General features: G+C 40.4%; 1 protein-coding gene across 5 annotated transcripts in view; it reads left to right on the plus strand.

Annotated features, from left to right (window-relative positions):
• The window catches only part of akap13a (A-kinase anchoring protein 13a), a 127,201-nt gene extending 112,369 nt beyond the window's left edge, over positions 1-14,832 (plus strand). For 4 of the 5 annotated variants that reach the window (XM_088004136.1, XM_088004131.1, XM_088004135.1 and 1 more), the window contains 8 exons: positions 1,134-1,280; positions 3,180-3,253; positions 3,818-3,862; positions 5,746-5,796; positions 6,935-7,207; positions 8,011-8,190; positions 9,169-9,469; positions 11,373-14,832. In XM_088004136.1, the coding sequence (XP_087860262.1) occupies positions 1,134-1,280; positions 3,180-3,253; positions 3,818-3,862; positions 5,746-5,796; positions 6,935-7,207; positions 8,011-8,190; positions 9,169-9,469; positions 11,373-11,425 (1,124 nt within the window). In that variant the 3' untranslated portion in view covers positions 11,426-14,832. The remainder of the gene's footprint in view (positions 1-1,133; positions 1,281-3,179; positions 3,254-3,817; positions 3,863-5,745; positions 5,797-6,934; positions 7,208-8,010; positions 8,191-9,168; positions 9,470-11,372) is intronic. The other variant, XM_088004134.1, reaches the window with a different exon arrangement.
• The last annotated feature ends 2,730 nt before the right edge of the window (positions 14,833-17,562 follow it).

Genomic DNA, 17,562 nt, shown 5'->3' on the forward strand with positions numbered 1-17,562 from the left:
AAGACGGAGACGCGCGTCATATTCTCTGCCCCATTAGGTTTGCTTTATCTGGGGAAGACTCAGCTGTAGAACGGCTGCATGTTTTCTGAAGGCAAAATCCGCTCTGCTTGTTTTCAGAAAAGTTAGGAGTGATGGTAACAGGTTTACTTATTTAAAATAATAAGGAATGTACAACTTTTAAAAATTATATATAAAGAGTCTTAATTTATTTATTAAGAAAGATAATGAGACGTTTACGTCAGATTTGTGGCTTTTCTGTTGCAGCGCTCCCACAGTATCACTTCCCTAAAGGTTTCTGGTGTTTATTCACGTTTCAAACTGAGTTGATGCAAAAACATAAAATCTTACCAAGAATCTTTCAAATATGTTAGAACACTTGAGTTAAGACAAAACTCACTTAAAAGTAACCTTTCTTTAAGATGAAGAAGCTTGTTTTAAGTCACTAATTCTTGAATATAAATACAGTAATGTTCCACTGTTGTTTTTTTGACAGGTTTTTTCTGACTGAGAAACGAGCTTATTTATCTTGCTGAAAAGTTAGTTTTAAGATAGCTTTGTCCTACTTCAAGTTTAATAAGATATCTGCACTTGAAACTAGACAAAAAATACTTGGTAAGATTTTGTGTTTTTGCAGTGCAGATTGGGAAATAACACTGCTTAAGGCGAAGAAAACTCCAAACCAAACCAGAAATTGGTTAGAACACCAAGAAAATGTTTTCCAGCTTGCAGCTTTGGCAACGACTCACAGCTTGATGACATTTCAGTGTTGCATTTTTTACACGCCTGCATTTCTGCTTTTCTTTATTTCTCCTGTTTTCATCCCTGCGGTCTCTTGCACATGCTCCTTTTTTTTTTTTTTGTTTTCGTCCAGAGATCAAATCATTTTCGCATCGCAAATATATTGAAAGTTTCAGTGAAGCAGCTCTGTGGATCAAACAGGTTGGTGGTTGTTGCTTGGCAACGGGAGCCAGGAGTGCCTGGCTGGATTCTTGGGTGCAGAACTGAGCTGTAACACAGTTAGCCGGGATAATCCACTTACCGACCTGCACATTAATGTCTGCCTGTGTGTGTGTGTGTGTGTGTGTGTGTGTGTGTGTGTGTGTGTGTGTGTGTGTGTGCATGTGTGTAAACAGTGGAGACGTTGCAGGCGCTGGTGAATGGCAGCCTGGGGGGAGCGATGGCCAGCGTGCACGAGGGAGGAGCCGCCGGGCCCGTGTGCCTGCCCCGTCGGGCCGAGACGTTCGGAGGCTTCGACAGTCACCAGATGCACAGCGGCAAGAGTAAGCCCCGCCTTCTGACGTTGGGTTAGATTGCCGGGAAACGCACCAAAAAAAAAAAAAGTCCCAATCCTGCTGTAAAATTCCACATTCAATTGACCGAGTTGGAGGTGACACAGCACCTGATGCTTCCCATGATGCACCTGTTCAGTGCAGTAGACGAGGTGTTTTAGAAGCGGCTGGGGTTTCCTGAGGGAGGCGCGGCCTGAAGCGACGCCTCAACACCGACCGGGCTTGAAAGTGGTTTGCAGCGCGTCACGTTGAGCTGGTCTGGGGTTCTGCTTCTGCGTCCTCAGTCAAACGAGGATGGCTACATTAGATGGGATTTGGTATTACTGACGGAATTTGTGGGAGTTGATAGGGAGAAGATCGAACTGCAGAATAAAATAGCTGCACTATGACGGAAATCGAAAATGGTTGTAAATGTTCCAATTTCAGTGGACGGTGGAGTCGCAGAGCAAATTAGATAAATATGACTCTGCCCATAAAAATACGGACCTTAGTATGTTTTTACTACTGCTGCTGAGAAACAAAATGCTTGAATCCCTCATGTTTTTTTAAATTCCTTGTAGTCTTTTGTGATTCTCTGAAAAATATGATGTCAACACCAAAGTTGCGTAACGTTTAATTTTCTGTTGTTGCTTCCTATGCGAGCTGTTGATTAAAGTCACAGAGTCTCTCCTTATGTTGCAACACAAATTGAATTTAGTTGACATAAAAATAAAAAGGAGACAAGTTTTTCCAAAACAAGAACATTTTATGTGTTGAGCTGCAAATCCTTGTAGGTTTGTTTCTACTGGTTTCCCAAACAACAGACAGGTTTTTGTCTATTGTTCTACGAAAATGTGTCTACGTCAGATGGCCTAGAAAACATCTGTTAACAGCAATTTTGAAGTTGTGCCAAAAAATTTGATTTTGGCACAATTCAGACAAGTGGTCTTTTCGACAAGACCACTTGTCGAAAACAAGACAAGTGGTCTTGTTTTCGACTAGGCCACTTTTCAATTGTCGATTAATGGTTTATTAGATTAGAATGAGCAGCGGCAACTTTTTTTTTTCAAAAATTACTATGTCATGCAGACGAGTACTACGACGGCATATTAGGGCCATTGTAGATATAAAAAAAAACAGGAGGAGTACGTTTTTGGCAAAAAAATGCACATTTTTGAGATTAATCACTAATTATCAGAATTTTTTTATTTTGTCTAGAAAATTTCTGAAATTAGCCTAAAAAGTTAGGTTGTTTTTTTTTTTTGACAGAAATTTACTCAGTTTTTTTCTATCTACAATGTCCCAAACACATCGTCGTAGATTGTGTTAGCTTTGTGCTACACACAGTGTTTTGGTTGTAAAATAGACGCACCAATTTGTCGTTGTGAGCAAGTAAAACATCTCACTTGAACCTCCTCCAAACTTCTACGCTACGTTCCAAAGATGAGACGGTTTTCTCTTATGGATCAGGTGTAGACGGATCAGGTGTAGACGGATCAGGTGTAGACGGATCAGGTGTAGACGGATCAGGTGTAGACGGATCAGGTGTAGACGGATCAGGTGTAGACAGATCAGGTGTAGACGGATCAGGTGTAGACGGATCAGGTGTAGACGGATTTGATTTCCATTTATGGAAAAGACGGTTGATATTTAGAGAGCTACCTTACAGGTAAACTCGGTACATCTGCTTTTTGAAAAAGAAAGCCTAAACATCATAAATCTTTTATTGCTATACTAACATATTGCCTGTCTACAAGTGTAAAAAGGAGCAAAAAAACAACTTGTCATCTTTAAAATGCGATCACATCCATAACCCTACGCCGACGATTCCTGACACAAGATAAATGTATTGAATGAACCTTTTTTTTTTTAAAAACATGCTCTGTCTTGTTTGTTTCCCTGTCTCGCCAGGTGGAGACAGAGACGAGAGCGAGGACGCGGTGGGAGACCTGCGCAGGACGGAGTCGGACAGCGTTTTGAAGAAGGTCTGCATCTCAGCATCCGGCTTCTTCCTGACTCACACGCAGCCTGAGGCCATGTGTCCTCCTACATCAGCAACAGCATTTAGATAAATGTTGCTGCCCACCCATCACTCCTCCCCCCACCCCACTGCAGGATTAGCCTCTTGACTCTTCCTGCCAGGTCTTGTTGCCACTGACGACCATCAGCTGGATATCTATCCGGCAGTGGTGGGGAAGAAGAAAGAAGAACAAAACAAACAAAAAAACAAATTAACCTCCATTTATTCCATTGCTGCTGGCATTGTTGTCACGGATGCAGTTTTTTCTGCATGTAATGATTGTCGGGAGGTTTTATGAATCTGTAATAATAATTACAGATTCTTCATAATAATATTGTAATTATTATTATTATTATTATTATGAAAAAGTAATAATAATAATTACAAAAGCAGACGAGCCCTTTTTGGAAACTATGCATGGAGCTAGAAATCAAAGTGAAAATTTAAACTTAAAAAAGAAAAGCTGCACATTAATAATCTGCATGCCTGCGACATCAATCAGTCTGAGTTCTCATTTTTTTGCGTGCAGGGAGGAAACGCCAACCTGCTGCAGCTGCTGAAGAGGAACAGTGAGGTAAGAACGCCTTCCTGTCTCCGGGCTCGCTACGAGACGTCGGTATGGAAACGGTCAAAACAACTGTTGTTGCCGCAGCCCAGCCCATGCGTGATGTTGCAGCAGCTTTTGGCTGTTGCACAAAGTGCTCTTTGGAAGTAATGAACAAAAAGACGGAAATGCAAGTGCCTTGCTAAATAAAAGATGAAGTACATTTTTTTTAAAAAAAGAGAGAGAAAGGGAAATGTTTTTAAAAAAGTGAGGTTTACACCAGAAATAATATCCAGAGCAGTTTGTGACACTAAATCTGGGATGAGGTGATATTTTGCGGTACTATTGTGATAACAGTAAAGATTGCAATAAAACAAAACGAACAAAAAAAAGTAATAATAAATAGTTTTGCAGGATGGTGACTGCATGGCGCAGCATTCATATCACCATAAATACAAATATTCTCATCTGAAAAAGCCGTCTTTGTGATGCCACTTAAATAAATAAATAAATAAATGTGATTTTTATCACTACACTGCAAAAATGGAAAATCTTACAAAGTGTTTTTGGTCTAGTTTTTACTGCAAATATCTTAGCACACTTTAAACAAAACAGTATACATAAAAATAGTTGCTTGTTTTACGTGTATTGATTTTTAACTTTTATGTAATATTGATGTTCATCAGTATTAAGGAATTACTGACTTAAAAAAAGCTAATGTATTTTGCTTAAACATTGCTTTTAAGTTAGTTTTTTCTGATTTCAAGTGTACTAAGATATTTGCATTAGAAACTAGACCAAAAAGTACTTGGCAAGATGTTGTTTTTGCTGTGTAAACAAACTAAATTAAATTATTTATTTATTTATCCATCCATCCATCCATTTTCCGTCACCCTTGTCCCTCAGTGGGGTCAGGAGGGGTGCTGGTGCCCATCTCCAGCTCACGTTCCGGGCGAGAGGCGGGGTACACCCTGGACAGGTCGCCAGTCTGTCGCAGGGCAACACAGAGACACACAGGACAAACAACCAGGCACACACACACTCACACCTAGGGGCAATCTGGAAAGGCCAATTAACCTGACAGTCATGTTTTTGGACCGTGGGAGGAAACCGGAGAACCCGGAGAAAACCCACGCATGCACAGGGAGAACATGCAAACTCCATGCAGAAAGACCGGGGCCGGGAATCGAACCCAGAACCTTCTTGCTGCAAGGCGACAGCTCTACCAACTGCGCCACTGTGCAGCCCATTTATTTATTTATTATTTATTTAATTATTTATTTTATTTACTGATCTTTATTACACTCTTATGGAACAAAAAGTGTAAAAAATAGCAAAAAATAAAACTTCTGATCGTGCTGGGTTTTTTAACTTAACATCAAGAACTGAGATCCATTATGACAACGATAAATCAAAGTTTTTATCACAATAAGATATTTTTCACTAAAACAGATAAGTGACACGATAAATGCCCACCTTGACATGAGGCCGCTGTGTGCCTCAGATTTCACCTCCAGTTTCAGAGGGTTCACTTCCTCAGCTGCTACTAACATCACATAAGTCGTATTTGTATGCTTGTAAACACTCAGCAGAGTAAAGGTCAGCGGCCTGGTCCTATTTAGACTGTTTTAAAAAGAAGAAAAATGTCACGTCTGGAACACGCTTGCATGAAGCCCGGCTTCCATAAACGCTGCAGGACAGAGCCTATTCATGCTGCTTGAACTCTTTCACATTTTGCCAGGTTGCAAACAAAAACTTTTAAGTCGTTTTAGCTGGTTTGTGTGTGTTAAGACCAAGAAAAATGGAACGGAAGGGGAGAAAAGGTACTTTAAGCAGTTTAACACCAAGCAAGATGATAACAGCAGGATGAATGCAGGTTGTATGACGCTCGTTGTTTTCACTGTTTCCCACAGCAGGTCCTGCACAGCGTCTCCAACCTGCATCTCCTGCTCAGCACTCTGCAGGTACGCCGCCTCTCCTCCAGCCTGCATCCGCTCGCTGCAGATCAGAACTCAGAAGATGAAACATTGTGAAGCTTTGTGTTGTTAATGTACATCTGGAAAGTTTATCTTTCTGTGTGCAGATCAACAAATATCTTAGTAGACATGAAATAAGGCAAAACTAACTCAAAAGTAACCTTTCAGCAAGACATAGGAGCTTGTTTTAATTCAATAATTACTAGAAATGCACCGATCTGATAATAATATCTGTATTGGTACTGATACTGGGAAAAACTCTAGATTGGTATCGTTGACAGTGTGTCCGATCTAGTCAGTCTATTTCTAAGCTTTTTACTCTAAGTGACTTTATGCTGTATTACTTATTTAACGTTATATTTGGAATGTAACTACACTTTCTGAGCCATTTTAAAGAAGATTTGTTGCAGTTTATTTTTTCCATGTTTGACCAATCTATTGTTTATGTCAGTTTCACTTTCTTTATTATTTATTTCACATTAGCTGTTATGCTCCTATTTGCACTTAATGAACAAATTAAAGATCTGGCTTTTTACACGTTTGACTAAACTTGTTGAGCTTTTTGGTGTATTTAGGTGTGCTGCACTGGTGTGCACTAGAATTATCAAATACATTTGTGTTTAGTACATTTATGCCTATGTGTTAAACAAAATGTAAAAAAAAAAAAAAAAAAAGAAACATTTTAAATCAGTTCAGCATTGTTTTTGTTTCAGATCGGTATCGGCCATTACTAAACCTCAGATTTTGATATTGGTATTGAAAGTGAAAAAAGTGAATCAGTTCCTTAAAACTGATTAAGAAAAAGTACTAGTTATGAGTGAAATAATTTGCCAATGGAACAAAACATTTTTCCCATATTATAACTTGAAATATCTTTGTCTTTTTCATCAAAATGGTAAAAACTACCAAATCAAAACAAGCTCCTATATCTTGCTGAAAAGTTACTTGTCTGTTGGTTTTGTTTTACTTACTACTGAGACATTTACACTGGAAACTAGACCAGAAAGCTACTTGGTAAAATTCAGATTTTGCAATGTAATGGTAAAAACAAGAACAAACAAATAAATCCCCATCATCTTAAAATCCAAAGAGTTTGTGTGTCTGATGTGCTCTTTGCCGGCGGCAGGCGGTGGTGGTCCAGCAGGACAGCTACATCGAGGACCAGCGGCAGGCCCTGAGCGAGCGCTCCTCCTCGTGCTCGTCGCTGTCGCGCCAGTCGTCGCGGCCCAGCTCGCTGATCGAGCAGGAGAAGCAGCGCAGCCTGGAGAAGCAGCGGCAGGAGCTGGCCTCCCTGCAGAGGCAGCAGGCCTCTCTGGCCGAGGAGAAGCGGAGGAGGGAGAGGGAGTGGGAGCTGAGGGAGCAGCAGCTCTCCGACAGAGAGTCCACGGTGCACCTGCAGGTGAGACCACGCCTCGACTTCCACCGCCTTCCTTTTCCACGTCAGGCTCCAAGTTTTCCAGGAGTGGGGATCGCTTCATGATGGAGTAGTTCAGAACTTCCACATCGTGCTATAAAGTAGAAACTCTAGTTCTCTTCACACATTTCCTTAGTTGCTTGAAATGTCAAATAATCAGTCAATCGAGTTTATTTGTATGGCACGTTTCAGCACCGAGGCAGTTCAAAGTACTTCCAGCTTGATGTGAGATGCAGATTGAAGTGATTGTTTGTGTTTATGGGATGTGGTTAAGGTGAAATGATGTGGCTTTCACCTTAACCACATCCTGTGAAGCTTTGTTGTTAATGTACATCTGAAAAGTTGTACATTAACAACACAAATGTACAACTGGACCTATTATGACAAATGGCCAATTTGTCATAATAGGTCCTCTTTAAACATCGGTGATCGGCCGAAAAACTGCAGTCGGTGCAACCCTATAAAATACTCAACGACTGAGGCTTATTTTAAGATGACAAAGTTTATAGAGTATGAATGTGTTTTCTATGCACTGTGTGTAGACTGATAATCTGACAAAATTTGAGGGGGTAAAAACCTTAATTAAATCTTAGGATCTTTCTCCTCCTAAGGTTGAGCTTTCTTGAGGTGTAATCGAGTGAAATCAGCGCTCAGACAAATCACAGGACACACTATGTTCTTCAAAGCTTCACATTTATCGACCTTCAAAACCCGTAGCGTGTTTCCATGGGCTTCTGTGAGCGGTGTTGTTTCATCAAAGCGATGCCTCTGCCTCCCAACCACTGCAGGAGGAGGAGGTGCAGAAGCGGCACAAGCAGCTCGAGGAGGAGAGGAAGGAGCTGCAGAGCAAGAAGGAAGAGTACCAGAGAGACCTGGAGAGGCTGAGAGACGCCCAGAGGAAGCTGGAGAAGGAGAGGGAGGCCGTGCAGCGGCAGATCCACAGGATGGAAGAGCTGCGGGTGACTGAGGTGAGTCGGGGGGGACGGATGTCAGGGAAATATGACGACCTGAGTCATGCAGGTGGAGCTGAGGCTCGGAGTCTCTCCGTCTTAAAGGGGGATAAACATGGTTTTATCCAAACGGATCAGCTTTTCCTCTCACTCCGAGTCGAACATTATTCTCACCTTTAATTAACATTAAATCTTCAAAACACATTAAATCTTAGCAAGTATTTTTGGTGCAAGAAGACAAAACTAACTTACAAGTAACTTTCCAGCGAATGGAGCTTATTTTAAGTCAATAATTTCTTGATATTGTTGAAAAGCTGCTAGTTCCACAGGTAGATTATTTCACTTCTAACTAGAGACGCACCGATCTGATACTGATATCAGTATTGTTCCGATATTGAAAATAATTCTAGATCAGGTATCTGTGACAGTGTGCGTAATGGCAGATCTTTTCAGTCTAATTCTACACTTTGTGCTCTGAGTGATGTCATGCTTTATTATTTATTTTATATCAAATTTAGAAACACTTTCTGAGCCATTTGAAAGAAGATTTGTTGCAGTTTGTTTCTACACATTTGACCAAGGTCATCAACCTATTGTTTTTGTCAGTTTCTGTTTCGTTTTTCTGTTTTAATAGCACTGACTGGACAAATTAAAGTTGTTTATACATGTTCGACCAGCTTTTGAAGCTGTTGGTGTATTTTAGCTGTACTGGTGCAGAGTCATCAAATAAATTTGTAATTCAGTAAATTCATGTCTGTGTTTAAAAAAAAAAAACTGAGATACTAACCCTCACATTTCGGTAATGGAAGTTAGAAAATTGGATTGGTGCTTATAAGATGAATATAATGTCTTATTAACCAATACTTTAATATTTTACTGAATTTATCAACATTAGGGAATTATTGACCTAAAACAAGCTCCTGTTTCTTGCTGTAAATGAACTCCTGAGTTGCGCTGATGTTGGCACCGGCTCACGTTTCCCTCCCGTGCCTCCAGAGGACTCCCTCCACGACGTCCGACGAATCCCTGTTCCTGGGCAGCTCCCAGTCCCTGGAGCTGGACCCCCTGGAGCTCTCCTCCTCCTCGTCTTCGTCCTCCACCCTGCCCAGGCTGCAGCCCCAGCGCTCCAAGGCCAGCAGGAAGGGCCTGAACCCGTTCACCTCGTCGTCCTCCGGCAGCCTCAAGAGCTCCGAGACCAACAGCCAGATCTCCAAGGGCTTCCTGCAGCTGGCCAAGACCAAGAACAAAGACGGGAAGAAGAAGAAGAAGAGCAAAGGTGGCAGCGCACAGGCGGCAGGTAGGGAATGCCGATGGATTCCGATGAATTATTGAGCGTCTTACAGCGAGTTGAAGTGGAGTGTTTTACCGTGGGTGGAGGAGCCGGGGGGGCACATGGAGATGCAGAAGGAAAATAAGACTCGTGTTTAGGATGGATGGCAGATGTGTTGGATGTATTTTAGGGGCGCAAAGTTTCAAGGTTTCCTTTTTGTTTTTTTCTTTTGCAGTTTTTATGCATTCCCAACAACTTTCCATGGAAAGCCAAAACTTTAAATATGGTTGGAAGTAGCACTCCATTTCTAGCTCAGATAACTACTTTAGAGAATAAAGATTGTGTCTTTATTCTGCACATATCACTATATAGTCAAATCTATTAGCTCTCTTAGTGAAAATATGTGAAAACCAGCTCTGGGCAATGAATCGATTTTATTGGTTGATTGAATTTTTGTTTTTTGAATATCTATTTTATTGGAAATTTTGGGGGTTTTTCCCGTAGTTTGCATAGTTCAGAGTGATGTGAGCGCGCCCATGGCGGCCATCTTGTTTGACAAGCGTGTTTTACAGCTTTTATTTCAAAGTATTAAGACCAGGCTAAGATATCTTTTTTTTATTTAATCATGAGAATAAAGTCATAAAACTACAGAAATACGATAACAGAGTCAAAATAATACAAGAATAAACTCATAATGCTACCAGAATAAAGTTGTAGTTTTCTTTACATACTCTTACATAAAAAATAAGAAAAATTCAGTTGAGGAAAGTTGAGCATCTAGTGAAGTTATGATTTGGTACGAGTTTTACAGACTTTATAGAAATATTTAATATGTTTTACCCATCAGCATCAGATTATTATCAGTAACAGAATTATAAACTTTAAAAGCTGTATGTTTTGAAGAAAGAACCACAAACTGATCTTGATGGCTCTGGAAGCTTTTTCTTATTGAAGAAACATTTTTCTCGTAATTTTAATATGTTTATTCTGATAATTTTGCATCTTTCTCCTGCTAATATGATTATTGTCATAATTAATTAAAAATTCTCGCTGGCTGGCCTTAATACTCCATCATACGACTCACAGAAGGGACGGATGAAATAAAAGCCACATTTTGAAACCATTTCTCTCATTTGTTTTTAGAGTAATTTACTCGCTGAACTCAACCTAAGTTGGACGTTGTACTGAATGAACTCATGAAGCTCCTCCGTGTCGACCTGGTTCACATGTAGCCACGTCGCTCCATCCTCCGTTTCAGCCACCTGCGAACAGTTGTGATCAGAATCAGGACTGTGGCTGCTCCTTTGACTCGTTTCATCCTCCAGAAGAGGATAAGCGGGAGATTTGAGTACCCAGATCAAAGAAAAGCTTCGTCAGCGCTCACACCAGAGAGGCTGCTTCATCCGTCTCGTGAACTACACAGACATTTATCACTGGAAGCTTCTGGGTTTCAACTCCATCAGCGTCTGATCAGACAACACCTTCTTTTCTCTTCTTTTTCTTTCTTTTCTTGCCTCCCTGTTTTCACAGAGACCCGATTAGTATTCCGCACGGGTCGCCGAGGCGACACGCACATTTGTTGCAGGAGTAAATTAGTTTGGAGAGTAAATTATTCAGCTGTCCTACATTTCAGGAAGGGAGGGGCGGAGTTGCAGCACTCTTTTCCTTTTTTTTTTCTTTCCCATCCTATATTCAAGATCCTTCCTGTGTTTACAGATCAGACAGATGCAGCAGAGAGAGGAGTAAAGAAAAAAATGACTTGGTATTAAAAGCAGCGAGACATGAGAGAAACACAAATATGTTTGGAGATGATGGCTGTGAAATGAACATGCAGCACATTAGGCAGCTCCCTCAGGCAGCCTGTTGACTCTCCTTTAATGGCTCTGTGTGACAGATCCCGACACTGACTCCTGTCTTCTCCTCCCCTCAGACCCTCAGCATGTTACCGAGCCCCCCATGGACGGAGAGATCTTCTTCTGCTAAGACTCTGCGGCGGCGGCTCCATCGTCGCTCTCGACAGCCCGGAGTCGACGTGTCCCTGCGCACTTTCTCAGTACGACATGTAGCACAGACTGCCCCTCCGTTTGGATTTTCGTTTAGAGGTGCAACCAAGAAGCCTTTTGTTTTTTGTTTTTCCGAGGCTGGTACCACTTCTTATGTTCGGCTCATTCCCAGATTCTTTATGGAATGTAAGCGATTGAAGAAGTAATAAAAACACACAGGAAAAAAAATATAAAAAAAATGTGCTGCAGTTTGAATCTGATAGAGAAATGACATTATGTATCAGAGCACATGTTCCAGCTTTATTCATCGGGACTTCGCTGTAAATTGCACCAAACTGGGAGAGACATTTAAAGACCTGATAGAGAAACTTAGTTTTTATGGAATTGAGGAATTTATGTTTAAGAAAAAAAGGAAAAACTGGGGATTTGACATCACCAATCAGAGTCAATCAAAAGAACATGGGACAATTGCCACAACTCTGACTAATTGATCAGTGCATCCCTACTTTTAATTTAAAGTGAAAACCACTGATTTTATTCTGTTGTCTCCACAAGCTAGACCCCCTTTTTTTTTCCAGCATGCACACAAACGCCTAGTCAATCCAAACGCAAACTAGATCAAAAATACTTTTTTTTAAGTCTAGTTTCTAGTACTAATATCTTAGTACGATCGAAATAAGACAAAACTAACTCATGAAGAGCAAGATATAAGAGCTTGTATTAAGAGCTTGTATTTATTTAACTTGTTCCAAGTTAAATAAACTTGGAACAAGTTTATTTAACTTACAAGTTACTTGTAAGTTAGTTTAGTCTTGTTTCATGTGTACTAAGATATTTCCACTAAAAACTAGACCAAAGTAACTTGGTAAGATTTTGTGTTTTTGCGGCGCAGGAACAGATTAGCGTTCTCGACACTGATCACTTTCGTTTGCGGTTAATCGACGACTGAAAAAAAAGCACTGAAGGGCCTCGTGTGTTGTCCTGGCAACCTTATCTTTTTATCACAAGGAGCTGCTGCTTCTGTGTTTCACTCCTAACAAATCCACATTACAACCACTTTCTTTTTTTTTTTTTTTTTCTTTTCTTTTTTTTTTTTTTTTTTGCTGCCGCCAGATTGTAAGCTAAACGGACGCGGCGAACGGCGAGTTAAGTAATCCACGGCGGCTTTACGGCGTCCATCGCGGTTCCTGATGAGGTTGTAATTTATTTAAATTGGGTATGTCTCCATTTTGGAGTGAAACTCTTAAGACTCCGCTGTAATGAAAGGATCGAGACGCGCGCTATCTCTCCGTGTCAAACGGCTCAATTCATATCCTTTTAGTGTGTTGTAGAACCTTGGATGGATATTAGCTTGATCCCGGCGTTATCTGCCTGTCAATGAGCTTTTATGCAGCCCTCATCTTTCATCCGAGCCCAGACTACTGGAGGGGAGACAGCGGGGTGGGAGGGAGGTTTTACTTTTGTGTTTTAATTGCATGCAACTCTGCAGGTAGCATACTAATGGCTGCTGTTAAAGCGTTCGCTCTATTTTTTATTTTTTTATTTCTGCTTTTGGCTCTGATTAGAAAGTCCGTAGACGGAAGCTGCACGACAAAACCACAGAACCTTTGGTCTAGTTTCTAGAGCCAATATCTCAGCACATTTGATGAGACAAAACTAACTCGGCAGTAACTTTTCAGCAAGTTATAGGAGCTTGTTTTAAGTCAATAATTCCTTAATATCGATGAGGAAGTCCTAGTTCCAGTCGCAGATTATTTCAGTGATAAGACATGCTACAAGTGAAATAATCTGCCAATGGAAGAAGTAATTGTTCATCAACTAATTATTGACCATTATGCTGAGATATTCGCACTGGAAACTAGATGAAACTAACTTGGTAAGGTTTTATGTTTTTGCAGTGTACCGACGGGTTTAAAAAGTTAAAGAAGGAAACACAAAAGCCACATGTTGATTTCACCGACTGAAGCTTCTCATTTCACAGAGTTCACTCTGTATTTTTAAGCACTTTTTGGTCCCAAAACATTGATGCATCTTTTATTTTAGATCAACATTGATTTTTTTTTATGTTTGTTTTTTATTTCAAATCCAGTTGAACAACAATCCAAAGAGACACCATGTGTTCTAGTGTATCAAATATGTAGTTTGTTTTTTTTTTAATCTTTGAGTTATTTTTTTTTCCTGCAGTGCAAACTGCACCGTTTGTTCCTCCAAACCTAGATTTGTAGGCTGTACAGTTTACCTGCTGGACAGGTAGGATGAAATAAAACAAAACATGAAGTTGTGAGAACAAAAACACAGTGTTGCAGTTTGGGAGTGAGCGGAGTCAGCGCCACGCTTTCCTCTTCCGTCTGGTGTGCTCAGTGCTTGTTTGCTAACCGGCCTGCGTCTGCGTGCAGGACTGGAGTTATCGTAGGACGTCCCGTAAGAGGCTCACGGTTCCCGCCAATTATCCGCTTCACGTCTTTTTGTTTATGGATTTCTGTCGCAGAAACAGAAAGAAAAGGGCTTTTATTTTTTTCTCTTTCTTTCTTTTTTAGTGTGTGGTTGTTTTTTGTTACCACTAGGGAGCACTGCACCGACTCCCTCTATCCGGGAAACCAAAACACACAGAAAAGTACAAACCCCCGCTCCTTCCCCTCTCCCCCCGCGGTGGGAAATTGACTTTATTTTGTTGTTGTTTCTCAGTGGGTCATCGGCGTACGGCAGATAATGTGACGAGCGTGGGCCCTCACGCTCTGTGACATTTTACCCCTGCGGCATTTGTAACTGACTGAAAGAACGAATAAGTTGTCAGATCGTAATTGGTGATTCAGCCCAGGCAGTCGGCAGCAGCTTTAATGTTGGAAGAGGGGGGGTGGGCGGTCTGTGCCAGGGACAATCAGCAGACGCAGTTCAGGAAAATGAGCTCCCTCGTCCTCCACCACCACGACCGTGATGATGATGAGGATGATGATGAACCCGCCGTGTGTGTGTGTGCATCAGGTGAAGCCCGCGTAGCCTTAAAAATCTTGACGATAAAATGCACTAGAGTAGAAGCCAGCGTCTTCTCAGGACAGAGGAGAGCTTTTATACCTCTGCTTTCAATCGAAGGAAATGTTTGTACTATATAAATGGTACACTATTCAGTCTCAGCATTGTAAAAAGAACAAAAACAAAAGAAAAGGGCAAAAATGTAAATATGATCTATGTATAAATAAAAACAATCAACTGTACAAAAAAAACAAACAAAAAAAGCAACAAAACAAAAAATAGTTTGATTTATGATTTATTGCAACATTTTGTAAGAATATTTTATTTATGACTACCCTAGTCTGTGGGGTAGTGAAAAATGTAAGAGCATATTTCACAATAATAATAATAATAATAAAAAATTCATAACACAGTGAATGGCTTGCTGTGGTGTTTTTGGTGGCGCTCCTCTGTTCTTCGTTTTCTCTGTAAGCCCGACTGGTGTCGTCACGACGACCAGAACGCAGAGAATCCCAGACGGATCCGGAGAGCTGATGATGCTTCCAGCTCGAACAAAGAATGAAAAGTTTAAATTAAGGTACAACATTTTTCACCTCTTTTTATTTATTGTTGTTGTTTGTTAGAACGGAAAAGCTCCTAAAATAACTTCAGTTCAAACTTTCAAAAAATTTTTACAAGACAAAAAAAAAAATCCCACTAAATTTTGTTACAGTTGTACAAGAGTATTACAAAATTTTAAAAATGAAATTGAGTAAAGTAAAAAAAAAAAAAACAGAATAAAATCAGTATTTTGAAAATGAAGTCGTACGAGAATAAATTGCTAGTATTACAAGAATAAAGTCATAGTACTTTCAGAATAAAGTTGTATTACGAGAATAAAGTCTGACTATTCTCGTAATCCTATGAATTTATTCTAGAAATATTGACTTTATTTTAGTAATATTATGACTTTATTCTTGTAGTTTATATTTTTATTTGTTCTTAGCATGGTCCTAATATTCTGCTGCTTCACAGACTGGCAGCTCATTGGGTGGAATCGTAAAACTTCATTAAATTTACAACTGAGTGAAATATCTCTGTTTATGTCTGGCTCCAGATTATAAACACAGATATATAAAGTCATAAAAGGCTCTTTATACCTCTTGCTGTGACTTTTAATAACTGACCAAAGATGGTGAGCAATTTTTAAGAACGTAAAGGTAATGGATGAATGTAGTGAGTGTTTTCTGTAAAGTCATTTTCTTTCTTCTATAGGTTGCAGAACTTTTTTAAGATTTGATGATACTAGTAAAGAAAATGCATTCATTCCCTTTTATGGAAGCAGTTGAAGAGTTCAAAGAAGTTGATGTTCTTTTCTTTTAATGAATTTTTTTTTTTAAATCCAAAAGAAGATATTGTAAAAAGTGGTTTTGTTTTGAAGGGTCGTGTCTCTAAAAAACTCAGCCCCTGGTTTAGACTCTGAACAATTCATGAAAGAACTTTTATTCTGAATTTTTGGCTTTTATTTTGAAACTACTTTCTTCACAATCATGTCATTTATATGTAACAGGGTGGCATTAGTTGCTTCTAACATGGGCTGTAACCTCCTGCTCCTCCACTTTGCCCACACCAGCCGGTGAAGTGTTACAAGGCCGCATGGGGTTCACCACAGCCACAGCCTCACAACCCACTCCTTTGATCTGGTTACGGCAGCCATCTTGTCACTGTGCTGCACTGATCACATGGTGATAACCGGCATTCAGGAAAACCGTTGACACGCTCTGCCACACATGCTAACAGAGATAAACTCCCATGTAGCGCCTTAGCTAAATAGTGGCAGACAGTAGTTTATATGAAGTTCATCACGTCATTAGTTTGTTCTCATTGGTTCATGTGCTCTATGATGGCTGCTGTTTAAAAAAAAAAAAAAACCTGAATTCAAACTATTGTTCCACCAAATGACACACAGGCTGGGCCTGACTTTAGAAAGAGGGCAGTAACCCAGGGCCTGAAATCTTGGTTCAGGGGGGGTCCAGGTTTTTTTTTTTTTTTTTTTTTTTTTTGTAATGAATGTGTTTTACATTGTACTTTATACCAATTATTTAAGTTTATCTGTGTAGCACATTTCAGCAACCAGTCAGTTCAAAGTGCTTTACATCATAAAAACACAAGTCATAGAAACTACATACAGTCGCTGATTAATAAACCAATGACATGCGGGCTCTTATGGCTTGCTACATCACCAAAAGCATCAACACACATTGAACATGTCGGTCATTTATTATGGTTCAAAAGCAACAGCCGGTTTTTAAGCATGGATTAAAATGGATTAAAAACTTTCACTGTGTTGCTTTAGTCCAGACGTGAACTTGGTGAGATAAAAACTCAATATCAGAGAGCATGAGGAAGGAAGGAGAGAAGAGCGTAATGTGTGCAGCTGTTAGCCTTCCTGGACAGGTTTCCTGTCTGGACCGCAGCATGTGAGAGGGAAGGTCCAGTCATCAAGGCAGAGCTTCTGAAAGCTTGGATCCGGAGACGTCCTCGTCTCCCACAGCCAGGTAATGACCTGAACCTCCTTTGTTTCCTCTGACACAGCTGGCTGGGACTCTGACAAAGAACATCTTCTCTTCTTGGGGCTTCTCTCTCTCTCTCTCTCTCTCTCTCTCTCTCTCTCTCTCTCTTGCTCTCTCTCTCTCTCTCTCTTCTTTTCCCTAAAGAGTCGGGTATGGAGCAGAACTGGACTTCGGTCTGCAGAGGAGGCTCAGGGTGTATATGGGGTTCATTATAACAGCGAATGAGAGACTTTAGGAAAATCTGGAAAAGATTCAACACTTTCCCGTTTCACCAAAATCCCAGAGCTGTAAGCGAGAGTCTGCCTTGGATGCCACCACTCTTCCTCCTCCTCCTCCTCCTCCTCAAGCATCCATCGATGTTAACTGTTGCACCGCAGCAGACGTGATAGAAAAATACACACCATGTTGATTTCAAAGTAACACATAAAGTAGAGTTATTTTTTGTCACTGACTAATAACTATAGCAAAAGCAATGATTTTATCCTGGAGGTAGATGGATGTGCAGCTGGTGTGTGTTTAAAGCAGAATCCTTCCCGGTTCTCCTCTGTCCGCCGTAACAATGTAGTGTATATTATGACTTAATTATCCATAATAG

This window comes from Poecilia mexicana, unplaced genomic scaffold, assembly GCF_051168715.1.
Source record: "Poecilia mexicana isolate PSO_F unplaced genomic scaffold, ASM5116871v1 scaffold_3, whole genome shotgun sequence".
NCBI classification, from domain to species: Eukaryota; Metazoa; Chordata; class Actinopteri; order Cyprinodontiformes; family Poeciliidae; genus Poecilia; species Poecilia mexicana.